At 32.0% G+C, this 15,887-nt stretch overlaps 1 protein-coding gene across 1 annotated transcript in view; it reads left to right on the top strand.

Moving 5' to 3' along the window:
- Positions 1-907: 907 nt before the first annotated feature.
- Positions 908-15,887, top strand: part of LOC111420135 (lysosomal cystine transporter cystinosin) — a 39,267-nt gene continuing 24,287 nt past the window's right edge. The window contains exon 1 of the mRNA XM_023053053.2: positions 908-1,446. Coding sequence (XP_022908821.2) covers positions 1,380-1,446 — 67 coding nt within the window. The 5' untranslated portion in view covers positions 908-1,379. The remainder of the gene's footprint in view (positions 1,447-15,887) is intronic.

Here is a 15,887-nt window from a genome sequence, read left to right as displayed (position 1 = left end):
AACATTAATAAAAGAAATATAAAAGGTCATAAAAAAAAAGTTTGGCCTGAGAACGTCAAACCCTTTGGAGGTTTTACTATATGGACCTAGTACTTTCACCCTGACTTAAAATTTTTCACCCCCCAGAATGGCTGTTGCACTGTGTAATAAGTGAGATATTCGCGATTGTCGTTTTTGCAAAATTTTCAGTTTTTGGCGATAGGGCGAAAACAAAAGACGATAGCTGTTCGGAGTTTTCGGCATTAGCATTTTCTCGAAAAACGAGATCATGACATGTAAGCTACTTTTTTCTATCTCTTTTAGTTTCGGAGATATGCGGACATCGAAATTGGGACACCCTGCACACCTAGAACTAGAAACATTCTGGTTTAGCTGGGCGTCTCTTAAGACGGCTAAACCTGAATGTTTCCAGTTCTAGGTCTAGTGTTAGTTTCACTTTTAGTTCATTAAAAATATACAACCCGAACACTGAATTACAATTAAAACTAGAACTAACACTAGACCTATAACTAGAAAAATTTTACTAGAATTTTTCTAGTTCTAGGTCTAGTGTTAGTTCTAGTTTTAGTTATGTACAACAATCTAACGCTGAATAATAACCAAAACATGAACTAACACTAGCATTAGAACTAACATGAATAATTACATGACAACTCATTTCCTTGTTTTGAAAAATGCAAAATAGTCATTAGCCACATAAATATAATTAAGGAATTAGAAAAGATAAACAGCATATTTATTCTGTTAATCGGCTCTCCAAGGGAATTCCCAACACGTCGTGTTATCTTTTATTTGCATTATTTCACGGTATACCTCTCCCAGATGATATTCGGTGCAATTTTGAACCTTAATATCGTCGACATGGTTCGGCGCAAAAAGCCACGGTGGGGAACACGCACACGGCTCCAAACCTAACACACAACGAGGTCGTCGTCGACAACTACGAGTTTCAGTCGCGTGCGCTCCGCGGCAATGTAAACATAACCTTTACTGGCACGATTTTGCAAAAAGTACATTAAATTTACTAAATTCTTTCACGTTTTAAAGTACGGTTTTAACTTAACGAATAGTTTACTATTTTGTTATATTTTTTCGAGTTTCCTGAAATAAACCGGGAAGTTATTCTAATTCTGTTCCGGTGTGTTACTCATAGTTTCAGTATATTGCAGTATTATTTCGGTGTTGCGTCATCCGTTAATACTACAAGTGAAATTTTCTTTTAAAATAGTTTTAAATTGAAATCATTTATTTCGTAAAAACGAGAAGAATAGAATTTAAAATTTTAGGATTTTGTAGTTAAAATCGATGTATCAAAAATAATTAGCATTAATCGGTTTTTGTTAGTGTAATTTGAAAACTACTTAATTAATTCTGCGAAAATGTTTGGGAGAAGAACAAATACAGTATTTCAGAAGATATTATTTGCGGCGGCGTTTATACTTTTCGGTGAGTAGTTAAAAATTAAATTATTACATAAAATTTAAATAAAAATCGTATTGTTGCGATTATTTATTTTCTTTTAACAACATTAATGAATCTATATTAATTAATAATCTTTTATTTAAGTTATTTTTCTTAAACAGCATGTTTCTTCCTACTACATTCCAATCCAAGTACACGAATACACAGTTACAGGTATACACAAATATTGTGGCAATGTTTTTGAAAGTTGTTTTTTTATCCATGTGTTCTTTGTTTGATGCACTATAAATAAAATTGGATATCTGATATTTATAATAAAATAGTATATAAACGCGAAAAATTTAACAATTTCTCCGTATAATAATAAAATAATAATAAAATTTAAACGCTCTATTTAAAAACATAGAAGTTATTGCTATTTTCATTATTATTTGGGAAATTTTTTTTTACTGAGAAGTAAATATCGCTCGGAATATTTAGTTTTAATTAAACAATTTTTCCATATGATATCGACTTTTTTAATCACTACGCACTAATAATTTTAGATAGAGTCCAAAATTATTCCACAACTGTTAAATCCATTATGTATACAGGGTGTCTCAGCGAGACCGGTCATTAGCCGTTTCTGGGGTTCTGGCCAAATAAAAATTTGAGAAGTCAGATTTAAGTATTATCAATTGCGTTCTCTTCGACTAAAATATTTTCAGAATTCTAACACTTCGGGTTATAACGGAAGTCGCCACTTACTTAATTTTTTTTAAATGGAATAGTCAGTATATTTCTACAAATTTGGATTTATTTGTTTTCAAGGCTTATGAATAACATTACTTTTTGCAATTTGATTCAGCCGTTCTTGAGTTATTCGAAGTTTTCTAGAAAAATTTGCTCCAGCATATCCCTGCAAGCGTATTGACGTATGACTAGTTTGGAAGTTGGCGAAAGAACAAGTCTCAGAGCAGTAACGAAAATGAGACACCCGAACAATCCATTGCACAACATCGCAAATAAAACGTTATATGAAAAAACCGAAATAAAGCCTTTGAGAAGAAATATCACCACTATTTATACAATCAGAATTCGACACTATATAAAAGGATTGTAACAAGATAACAATATGTTGCTAAAATATAAGTTACAAGAAATAGTTTGGAATTACACTTGGCAATGTCTAAACTGCAAGACAATGTCTGAAATGACATTGTCATTGTTAAATTGTCTTGGTTAAATTCTAATTTGCAAGGAAAAGTTTTGAAGTACACTGGATTCACATGTAACAAAATAACAATATGTGGCTGATAAAATTTTAATTATTGAGATTGGGCGGAAGGACTTTGATCGATAGCCCTTTTTAGACTTAATATAGAATGGCTATACGGTAGAATTAGTGGGTGCGGCGATCAGACCACAAAAGTAACTAAATTATTACTTGTAATATTTCGAAACTTTATTGTTTCTTCTACAGGCAATTACTAAAAAACAACGAAGTTACTAACAAGAAAAAACAAACTCTAAATTTACTACATCATAGTTAAGTGAAATCTGGACAGTTGCAATACATCAAAACAATTCTTGACTACTCATTACGAGAAAAAAGTCAAAATTAATTAAAACATTACAAAATGGATGAAGAGTTATAAACTCAAAACGGGTATGAAAAGATAAATGCGTCGAAAACAATAATAAAGGTAATTCGGGAGAATCTGAATGACCTCTGTGGTCATTGATTGGTACACCAAGCCTACATATTCAGGTCGTTGTATTAACTATTATTCAAGTTATTCTTTTAACCATAAGATCAATACTCTTGTGGATATGAAAAACAGAATTCTGAAAATCGGCAATACTAAATTTCAAACTGAAGCTTTCTAAACTTAAGAAAGTTTTTATCAATAATGGTTTTCCGTTAAAGGTTGTTAATAAAGTTAAGTAATCGGTTTTCCACTCCTACTCAGAGTGCTGTTAATGAAAATCCTAGTATTTTTGATGCTGTTTCGGTTAGACCTACTAAGGCCCACTTTTACCACCTCTTAATAAATTTATCCGATAGATAAATCCAGGTCTTAGCCAATGAGAGCGCTTAAAACCGCCGTAACCATGGCAACTATCCTCTAGATAATTTATCAGGAGGATGGTAAAAGTGGGCCTAAGTATAGTAAAATAATGAAAATTAATGATCTTTCCAAACAAATAATTAATATTTTGAAAGTATACTTACCTAAAGATAGAAGACTTGTTGAATATTATGCGTTAAAAATTAAGAACTTTTTTTCTAAAGTAAAAGATTCGATCCTTTACCATACAAATCGAAAGTCATCTACCAAATCGATTGTAAGGATTGTACCGTCTGTTATATTGGTGTTACTGGTCAGTGGCTGAAGAGACGTATCAGCTCACATAAAAGTGATTTTAATACTAAAAAACTCAATGTGCCTTAGCTAATCATATGGTCACTTGCAATCACTTTTGACTTTGAAAATCCTATTGTTCTCGATAGTGATGCGAATGACTACAATAGATTGCTTTTGGAGATGTATCAAATCAATTTAAATGAAAATACTGTTAATTTTAAGACGGATACCAGTAATTTGAGTAACATTTACTCTTTTGTATTTCACTGGGATAGAACCAGAAGGGAGATTGATGTGAATCCTACAGATAATGATTGACTAACATTTTAATTTAAATTTTGACTTTAATTTTAATTTGTTGTTTTTATTAGAAGTTTTTTGTTAACTTTTCAAATCAAATTTGGCGGTTTTGATGACAGAGAAGATGAGACAGCGAAGACAACTAAGTAATAAAATATGGAGCGAAAATTAAGTTATGGTAGGTACTTCCAAAGTTCGAAAAGTTAACGTTCCATAGTAAAGTGACCAAACGTTGTAGACAGCCGTTCTCGGCTCCAAAACATACTCCATCGTCTCCATCATGTTTCTTAAGCATGTTCTGAATCCTAAATTGATATCCCAAAAATCGAGTGTTCTCTGGTTTTTTGAACAAATGTCTGCCGGAGCAGATTTTTCTAGAAATATTCGAATAACTCGAGAACGGCAGAAACAAATTGCAAAAAGTAAAGTTATTTATAAACCTTGAAAACAGGCAAATCCAAATATGTACAGGGTTTTCCATTTAAAAAATAAAGTAGGTGGCGACTTCCGGTATAACCGGAAGTGCTAGTGATAATACTTAAGTCTGAATTCACAAATTTTTATTTTGGCCAGAACCCCAGAAACGTCTAATGACTGGTCTCGCTGAGACACCCTGTATAGTTGTTCACATTTAGTGAGATTAAAAAAATATTTAGGAAATAACAAAAATTGATAGGTCTTAAATATTACAGAACCAATTAGTGAGTTAAATAATCAACTATAAATGAAGAAATATGGTCAAAAACAATTAGACAGCTTAAACAGATATCTATAACACGTTGCCGAATAAAAACACTAGTGATGTGATAACCATGTTTACATTGGCATTCGGAAAAATATCACGATTGTAGTTATTTTGTCCATATTTTTGGTTGTTTTTATGTATATAATCCGGCGATCGTCATGCCCTGCATCATCATGTGTACAAATCATTCTTGATAATACGCCATATGTTACATCATTGATATAAACGCGCAGTAAAGACTGACTTATTACAAAATATGATTTATGTAGAGAATAACTATTAATTATTAAAAACAAATAACGACATTTTTTTAGATAATAGTTACAATTTCCCATATAGCGCAAATAGAGACGTTTATCGTACGTAAATCTAAAATATAAGTTACAAGAAATAGTTTGGAATTACACTTGGCAATGTCTAAACTGCAAGACAATGTCTGAAAGTTGTCATTGTTAAATTGTCTTGGTTAAATTCTAATTTGCAAAGGAAAAGTTTTGAAGTGCACTGGATTCACACTTTCGACAAGAAATCTGAAGATTCATATTTGTAATGACTATTATTCATTATCTTTATTGTTTCATAATAATTTTAAATTGATTAATTTGCAAATATATTGCATTAAATATTTTCTTTTATTCTTCATTAACAAATTTCTCAATGTCATAATCAATCCAGTCAATTTAGGTTAATTGTTGTGCAGGTCAAAAGATCACATGGTTTTCGTCTCTTCAATCGTAGGACGATTGGGTCGGTTATCCAGCAGTTGAAAATCCTTTCGTCGTTGAGGTGAAGTCTATTTTCATGCTTTTTAGCAAACCTTTTAATTTCTTCCTTAATCGTTGGAATGCAGAGGTCTTTATGTATATACGGAATTTCGCACAAAGGGGGTATTAATTATGTTTCGTAGCACTTTATTCTACAATATTTGAATACACTTGATATTCGTGGCACTACCACAGACTTAGAGTTAGATTCTGATTGTCTAATCTGATTGTAAATTAATAGCTTGTTAGAGATTGAATGTTTGTAATTCCTTTCAATCAAACAACAGCGCTATCTGTATTTTAGCATTAATTGTGCTATTTTCTCTAGTCATGACTAGGTACTTGCCGCTTGTTTAACTTTATACTTTAATTTTTGCTTCAGTTGAATATTACATTTCCGAATTTCCCAGTAGATAACTTCTTATCTTTCTCCACTGCAAATAGTGTTATATTATCTGCAAATTCTGGTATGTGACTAGTATATAATAGATACAGGGTAGACTTTCCTTTCTTTCAAGGTCCGTTCAATGTTGTCGGTTATTCTATGCACTCTTCGTTTTTCTTTGACAAGTTCTCTAATCTTAAGTGGATAATTCACACCTTTGCTTACGTGTATTATGTCTGATTGAGTAAAACTGGTGAAATGTTCATCTTCTTTTTCTAGTTGTTCACTCTTTTTAAAACTAATGTTTACGTTGATTTTGTTCTGGAGGTCAATTTGAAAGCTTTCCAATCAGTAGCGTTATTAGCAAGGATTTTTCTGGCTTTTTTATTATTCTTTCACCGAATATTAGTATGACCGATGAGTGATCAGAGTCTGTCTCTTTAACTTCTATGAAGCAACTTTTCTGGTGACAAAGAAGACTACTAAGTCGGAGATGTCCTCGATATCAATAGCAAAGTAGAACCGCTTTCCTGTTGAGTGGTAGTTGTAATTATCCTCTTGAGCTGCTTTTCGTAATTTTTTTCCTTTGGTCGTTGCCAGCTTAAAGCTTCAATCTACGTTTGGCTTAGTAATCTCCACTAACAATGAACGTTTCTTCTAAATGTGTCAAGGCGGGCAGAACACTGCACCGATATACAACTTTTGTGCTGATAATATAATTCGGATTACTATTAGTTGGATGTTCTTTTTTTGCAGATGGCATTCTTTGAAATGATTGATGGATTCATTTGAAAGGATTGCACTACCACCCTTAAGGTAGGATTGACATATCATGCGTGTCTCAGAAATGAGACAGACATTATGTACCTACCTTTTTTGTTTAAAATGCATAATTATTTTATTTTGAGTATAGTACCAGTATCCTTGACTTCTAATTTATCGAGTCTTGCATTAATTCGATCTGATGTCTTCTTCATGCTCTGTATTATTAGCATAAGATATCTTAGACTTTGCTATATTACGGACAATTTGTCGTGTTTGGACAGTAACTTTCATGATCTTAGTAGTATATCTTCTTTTCTGCAGCTTCATTGCTATTGTGTATATAGCTAGCCGAGTGTTCTTTTTTACAGTTAACGTAGTTAGGTAGTCTCTAGCTTATTTAACGCGGGCTGGCACTCTTCTGCAAAATCTCATGGTGTAGTGATATTTTACATTGTGGAATAAGCTTGTTATTTCTTTTGCTCCTATCTTTACTATCACGTGATTGATATATAGGTTTTGTTGATATAGTCTGATCTATCAAAGATCAGCATATACAGTGGCAAACTATCATGCTTATATTTGTCGTTGGAGGTAGTTCTCTTGAGTTACTTCCGAGCGGAGTTTAGAAAAACTATGCAATAGTGGATAAGAAAAGTTGATAATGTTAGATGCTGTCATCTAACAGTCTTTAACGGTTTTGGACAAATATTTTTGAAGACAGATCATTGGTGCATACTTTCTGCCAGACGTACTCGTAAACTTAAAGTAATATTTGCGACAATACTTGATCAAGTCTCATATTGTTCCTATACGATAGATTTATTATTTCTTTTTCAACTGGCAGAGTTTTAGTATTCAAACATTTATGTAGGTCATAGATGTAGATTCGATCATACCCAATTATAGCATAGTCTAAGAACAAGTTTTTTGGCAAGATTCTTTTCTCTAGGCACCACCTGAGATTCATGTACTTAAAGCAAGTCTTTAAACATTAATTTGATGAAATAAATTTATCATAATAGTATTATGAACAACAGTTATTAACATAAAATGCAGTTTGAAAGGGGTAAAAGGAATAAAATTAACTTTCTTATATTAACTCCATTCAATACAAAGTACAACCCATACTTTATTAAAACAATACGCAAAATATGTAAACATATATTTAATTTCTGTTGTTCATTTTCGCACTTTAATTTTATAGTTTTTAATTATCGACGATTTCAAAGTATTTCTTTTATTATTGCAATCATTTTTCAATTATCATAAAGTAATTCAGAAAATTCTAGAAGATACTAATAAATTTTACAGAGTTTATTATTATTCTTGAATGCTTTAAACCAATTTTTGACGACTTTAATAGAGTTTAAATGATTTCAATGAGTTGGAAAGGCTTTTGCCAGTTTATAAATGATTTCAAACGGCTTGTGATGATAATTACGGTTTTAATAATTACGAAACAATTTGGAATGACGTTGATTGATTTTAAATGACTTAACTAAACTTTACTAAATTCAATGTAATTTAAATTGGTTTTAAATAAAATTGCTACCAAAATACCGAGTAACCGATGTCGTGTCATGTTAATGAACCGATTTCTGCCTAATTCGAAGTGACTATTTTCAAAGAATTAGAATTAAATTGGTTGTTAGAAAACAAATATCTGAATAATCTGAATAATTTTGTTATCACGAAAATGTTTGTTTTATGCCTGAAATTCATATCAGAAATTGCACTTATCAAATTAACTTAAAAAATAATTATTTTCTCTGAAACGTTTGTGGTTTGGTTATGTAAAATTTAAAGTTAAACGGGTTTTTCACACAATAACTTTATAAATTCTCAGTTTCAATTTGACGTTTTTTGAAAATAAAATTAAAGAAAAATGTTGTTCTCCAAAGAGTTTAGAATTGGAAAACGAAAATGTTTGGGGATATAACAGAATGTTTGAGACAGTTCCGGATGATACCAATCAATTTTGGATAATTTATAAACAACTTCGAACAGTTTTGATTTTAAATTTAACTTTCGTTTTCTAAAATATAGTATAAATAAACATGTCGATCATATTTTATTACGTTCAGTGGCGGTTTTGTTTTGTTAAACTATTATTTGCATATTATTATCATTATATAATTAATTTAATCTGGGTATCGTAGGGATGTTTTCAATTTTTATGTTTAAAGTTCTTGTATTTAAAACTCGTTTCAAATTTATGAAATAAGTAGTAATAATGTATTATTTTCATAATATTATGTCCAATATTAAGGTAGCTTTTCAAAACATTAGAGTTTCAAAGTGCTTTATTTTATAAATCGATCAATTACTGTCAACATTAAACATAAATATATCGTAGCACATCACAATAATCATTAAAATCGTTATTAATCCAAACAATACTTTAATTAAACAATTTTAACCTATTTACGCATGGTTTATCAAATTTTATTTAATTGTGTAAATATCAAAAAGTATAGAATTTGGACTGGCAATAGGTCTTTCTAAAGAATTGTTATTAACAAAAGGAAACATTTATAACACACAACATTTATCCATCCACCAGTTCTACCAACAAAACCAACTCAACTCGTTTGAATCCTTACATATTACCTACCATTTTACTTTTCACATTTAAAATGATAAACATTACTTCAAAGTCAAAGAAGCAGAAACCGGAACACTTTATTAGCACCTTTATTATCAATCATTAAGTGATTTAAAATAATCTATATATCCACACAGAGATATTGTAATAATAATTTAAAGATTTTAATACAAAAGTAAAATCGTTCTAAACTTCCGTTGCTTTGGGGATTTTAAGAGGAAGAAAAAAACATTATAAAAAGAAAATTCAATAACCAATCTACAGCAACAGCAACATTAATTTGTAAGTAAAAAGGTTTCACACTCACAAATGACTGTACCTATAGAAATTAAACATTATGGCAAGGGAAATAGAAAACTAATATCAATACATACAATATTGAGTAAAACACTAATTAAATCTAGGACTTTTTTGTTGCTGTCGAATTGAAGGGTCCCTCTCGTCACAGCGACCTAGAAGATCTATTGTAACTTACGCCTTCCAAAGGTTTAGGGCAGATCTAGGTCCTTGATGAACCTTAGTATTATTCTAAGGTCTTGCTCCTTTATGTCAGTAATTTTGTGTATTAGGAGATCTCTGGCGATGCAGTCAAAAAAAATATAGTCAGTAGTCTCTGACTTGTAATTGCTAAGTCGAGAAATTTGATCCTCAGCTTGTCCGATGTTGAAGAGATGGTAATTTAGGTACGTGTAGCCGTTCAGGAAACCTGAGAGTCCCCTTTACTGAGGTAGAAAACCTCTTTGGTTTTCTTTGGCGACGAAGTCTTGGAAGTCCTTTCCAGCGCAAGGCTACCTTTGAGCCCTCCCATGTGTTAATCATCTGCTTGAAGTGGCTTTGTTGTAGTCCACAGACGGGTTGGGGTCCAATAAAGGGCGTCCCCTCTGCCTCTTTGGCCAGCCTGTCCGCCTTTTTATTACCCTTGGCGAGTTTTCTCAAGTTATCAGTACATTCTTGGTTTTAGGGTGCCCCGACTTTCCGTAAAGATGTTTATCAATGCTTCTTTTTGTCCCTTCTCAAGGTTCAAAATGGTGCAAAAATTTATGGCAAGAACTTCAGCCTGAAAAATGGTTGTATACTAACTATCGGGGATCTTAATGCGGGTTTTTTGGTCCGCTGATGCCCATACCTACTCCGGATCCAACTGTATTTGAAGGATCGATGTACGAGGCCAGGGCTTCTTTTTTGAGTTGAGACTCACCCTTCGTCCATTTTTCCCTGCTTCTAAAAATAATGAATTTAGTGACGTTACCATCAGGTAAAGAATAATGAGGATGTGATCTCACCACACTTACCCTGCGGAACACAATCAAACGTACTTCAAAGGTGGCAAAGAACAAATATAAAATATGAAGTAAGTGTAATACCATCAGCTCTTCTCAAAGGTGGATGTTTGAATAACATCTTTGCAGTTACTCTCTTCGACATAAGGGTTCTTATCTCCATTATTAACCAAGGTGCTGGAGAGGGTTTTACTTTATGTTATTTCATTTCAACTGGTTTTAAAATGAATGTCGGTAAAGCGTGTGTTGATAATTGGCACTACAAAATTAATAAACATGGTTTACTACTAATACTGAACACATTTATAAGTTCCTCCTCAATACGCGATACCTAACCAAAATGATTCTGTTATGGATAAAAAAACTGTCGGGAATTACAGTCGGGTATTACAGGAGATTTTTCTTCGGCTTCCTGATCGTAGTTGTTAGCCACTTTTTCATTTACTTCAGTGATAAAGCACAATTCCATCTTTCTGGCTGGGTCAACAAGCAACAGCCTGTGGTATTGGAACGATAACAACTTACGGAAGATCCGGATGATCATGTGACATAGCGATCGTATGACATGACTAAATTTTAATCCATTCTTTTTGTTTAGTCCGTACAATGCCGTTCATCGATAGATGATAAAATATTGAATTCTACTTCATATAGAAATGTTATAGTTCGGATCTAACGGCGGTAAACGCAGAGATCCAACAAAATCTCCAAAGATTTTTTCCAAAAAAAGTATTTCAACAGCTAATATTTTAATATTATTACCCGACCTTCAATGACCACTGCCGTTCGAAGTGAATGAGCAAATCACATACAACATTTCACCTCGGCATTATTTACCTGACATTTTCCTATACATTGAGCAATCAGTTTATACCTGCCCATTGGATGTCTGTGTTTCAAGATCAACTGCAACTTTAATTTTGATATACTATAGCTAGAGATAGAGAGCAGTAAGCGATTACCATAAAAAACATTCTTACTTTCACCTGGCATTTGTTGTTCTATGTTAATTTCCCTACATTACAACAAGATGCCAGAGTTAAACCTGCGATCATTACTTAATAGATTTTCACTGATGAAATCAATGTTAAAAGCATCGGTAATTGCACGGTTTAATTGCGTGATTACATAGATAAGGTGACAATTATGTCAAGAATACATTTTCAAAACTTATATGTGATTCCTCTCAACATTGAGTACGTTTTGTAGACAAACCTAGAGTTACTTCATCTTTTCCTAGAATTTGGACAGGGAGACATTAAAATCAATCTTTTACATGGCAAATCAAACGATAATAATCACTCAAGGTTGGGAAACTCACGCATCGATTATACATATACCAGTATGTATATGTAAAATTAATAAAAAGTCAGCACCGTAAAACAAACCCATAATACCAATCCCAATATTGTTCACACAAAGTAAATTCTCAGAAAATTTGAGATGGAAATTTTCTGCCACAATCACATATGTTTGTGTAGAACATAAAACGGCGAATTAATAAAATATAATATGTTAATAGAGTGGTTGCAATAGAAAATGAATGATTATTAAGGGGTAATCTTCAGGTCATTTTGTATAGCGGCTGTTGGGTTAATTAGTGCAAGTACAAAAGTGTAACAAAGTAAAGAATTCAGGAAGAATATCGAATTTATTAAAAGAAGATTTTGTATGATACTGAATTTTAGGATATTAACACATTTTGTCTACATATAAATCTATATACAGGGTGATTCCCAACCTATACGCATAAACATGGAGATTTACTAAGTGTTCGAAGTTATTTTCCATATTTTCTATCAATTACGCTCCCCGAATCCACGATCTCCCACTAGCTCGGCCTAAACCAGGGTGTTGGCGGATTGTCTAGGCAGCAGCATGTATCTGATTTTGCAATATCTGCTCAGTATTAACTTCCGTGGTGTATACTATGCTTTTTAAGTGACCAGAAAAGCAAAAATTAAGAGGATTGAGGCAGGGCGATTATGGTGGCTAACCCATTTGACCATCTCGACCTATCCATCTTCTACGAAACACATTAGCTAGATGTCGTCGATTATATCGAATATCTAGGAAACTAAAAAACTTTTACTACAATTTTTTTCATCTATTAGCCATTATTTGTCCTGAGAAATAGATCCCTCAGTTTATGCGTATAGGTTGAGAATCATCCTGTATATCTATATCTATAAATCTTTATAATAGATTGATAATGTATTAATAGATACACAAAGTAATTAACCTTGGCTAATATATTCTAGATGTTATTCTTCTTTTGTAGTGTAACAGGTTGTAATAAATTATAAACATTTTCGAAAATTATTGAACGTACTTGACAGTTATCCGCCCAATCTGTTGCCTTCGTTTTATGAAAACCTTTCAAGCAGGTGAGAAATGATATTGCAGATATTGGCAATAACATCAGCTAAATTCGCTAAAACCAGGTTATATTTACACCAGGTTTTATGAAAATGAACTCTAGAAACAGTTCATTATGCTGTAATGTGAGTGAACCAAATTTCAAGTTTATTATAGAGAAAATTTTCTGTCTTTGTGTTTCTCTTGTCTTGTAGGGATTTTCATTTGACCAACACCTAAGGCTACGTATTAAATTTTCCGATATCGGTGAAAGATGCTTGTTTATTTTATTATCCGCAATGAGATAAACTATGTAAAAATAGAAGGATTGGTAACATTTTCAGATCATAACATTGTTTAATTTTTGCAATAATTAATATTAAAATTCAAATTTCCCTCTATAAAAGCTTTGGTGACGTTTACGAGGTTTTCGCGTAAGATCAAGAAGACACAAACGTGCATCGTTCGGATCTCTTCTTCTAGCGCATAAGATTCTCGTGGCATCTCGCTCATACATACACCTTTTATTGATTTTTATTTCAACTAACCGCGTACGAAACGACGGTGACGTCTTCAAAGTTTTTTCAAATTTTCATTAAAAATATAAAACAAAATATTATAGAAGTCTTCAATTTTGCTAAACCAGTAAAAAAAATTGTAACGGCCCCATTGTTCTGTTAATCATCATTATCAAAAAGAAATCGGTTTGGCTAACTGATAAAGGTGCAGAAAAATATGTATAACAGTGGTTTGGAGAAGAATGATAAATTAACGGTGAAATGATGAGAACGTTAGTGTCAATGCAGACGAATAATTTCTCTAAAGAATACAAATTTGAAAATTTGTCTGACTCAGAATCTGAAAGCTGTAATATTACTGATAATGATGATCAACAGTGAAGATTTTGTTCAATACCGTTCGCAACAATAAGATAAAACTATTCCTGGATATGATCAATCGAGAAAAAAAGGCAATATATGTAGTTTATCAATATTTCGCTTTATTTTAAAACTTTCTCAGGGTAATCCTTAAACTAAATACAACGAAAATGAGCAATAAATTGTAAAATTAACAAAAAGAGACTTACAAAAGTAATTAGAGGTTCGAATAATCAACTCATGTTCGATTGGTATAATAAATCCACATTTTCAGGTAGATATATTCATTTTGGTTCATTCCATAAGATAAAATATAAAGTAAACATAATCTTAGCTATGAAAACAGGATCGTTAACATCTCTGAAGATCATCTCATCCAACCCAATTTAGTAAAATTAAAAAATTACTTTTTGGAAAATTCATATGCACCTAAATTACTTAAGAAAACTTCTTTTCAACACTTCCCCTACAAATCAGATAAGAGAGCACAAGATCACATTTGTACCTCAGTTAACGGGATAAATTGATGGAACTTTTCAAAGTTAGTCAGATAGATCAGAAAGATCAGAATTAGAAAATTATTGAATGTTGACTTCAGTTTTTTCCAACTTGAAGAATAAAATACCCTTTGAGGACCACGCAAATATCATTTATCGTGAGCCAACATAAGAGTGATTTACAAAGAAGGCTGTGTGTTGGCACACCATAGTTTGGACACTTGTCACATCTTTAATTTTGCTGAACAAAAATCTTAGATAAAGAAGACAATTACCATAATCGTTTATTTTTGGAAATGTTGCCATTTTTGCTTTGTGAGGTATTCAAAACGAATCTTTAATGCAGTAGTTTCCCCTTGTCTTTTGCATCTATATGCCGTTAATCCCGTTTGACTGTACCGTCTTTTGAGATGTCTTCTCATGGAGAAATGAGAGATTATCAGTTTTGGTCAGTCCTGGGTATTTAATTTTTCTAAGTACCATTCATATCTGCTAGGCACTCCCGTAGCCGCCACAATTGGAAGACAATGGACCCAACAAACGGTAATTCTATACGTCGCTGGTTTTGAATGTTTATATTGACTAAATCCTTTACCACAATTGGACCGCATTATACATCACTTGACTAAGCGACATTTTATCATTTTTAGGTCCATTACTACCATCTTTTAGTTAAATTTATCTTATAGATAAACCTATCTACTAGCCAATCAGAGCGCGTGAAATAGCCATAACCATAGTAATAATCCCTTAGATAGCTTAACCAGAAGATGGTAGTAACGAGCCTTAGAGATTTTCATGCTGTCTGGTAGGTAAAGGTGTAACTTATCTTTGAAAAAATGCAGAATACCGAAAGACCTGAAATACTATTTGTTTTAAAGGTTAAAGCTAAGCGCCAATCACATTATACGATTTTAAGTCCGATTTGCATCATACGTCTAAGAACCGACTTAGATACAATTTTTATTGCACTAAAACTAGAACTAACACAAGATCTAGAACTAGAATCATTCGGATTTAGACGTCTTGAGAGACGTGGGACTAAATCCGAATGTTTCTAGTTTTCTCTCTCTAGTTATATATTTTTATTGAATTAAAACTAGAACGAGAACTAAAAACATTCGGGTTTAGTCGTGAAAAAACTTTTAGTTGTCAATGGCAACTTTAATTTTATTATTATATTCGTAATATTCATAAAATAACCTTTAAAGTGAGTCCAAACTTTATCTCAAAAAACCAAAAAGTTCGAACTTTCAACTTTTAATTTTGACATATTTGTCAACTTCATAAAAAATCCTTTAAAACGAGTCCAAATTCGACGTATTTAACTTTAATATTAATGGAAATACAATCACTTCCGGTTTGAAACGTCAACGTCAATTTTGACATATTTGTCATCTTCATTAAAAAGTCTTTAAAATGAGTCCAAAGATGACGCACTTATCTCAAAAAACAAAAAAGTTAGAATAAAAAACATTAAACCCGATGTTAGCAACAATTTAATTTTTAAATATTAATACCAACCTTAATTTTTGATTTT

Source organism: Onthophagus taurus, chromosome 2 (assembly GCF_036711975.1).
Source record: "Onthophagus taurus isolate NC chromosome 2, IU_Otau_3.0, whole genome shotgun sequence".
NCBI classification, from domain to species: Eukaryota; Metazoa; Arthropoda; class Insecta; order Coleoptera; family Scarabaeidae; genus Onthophagus; species Onthophagus taurus.
This window is presented reverse-complemented; position numbering and strand designations above follow the sequence as displayed.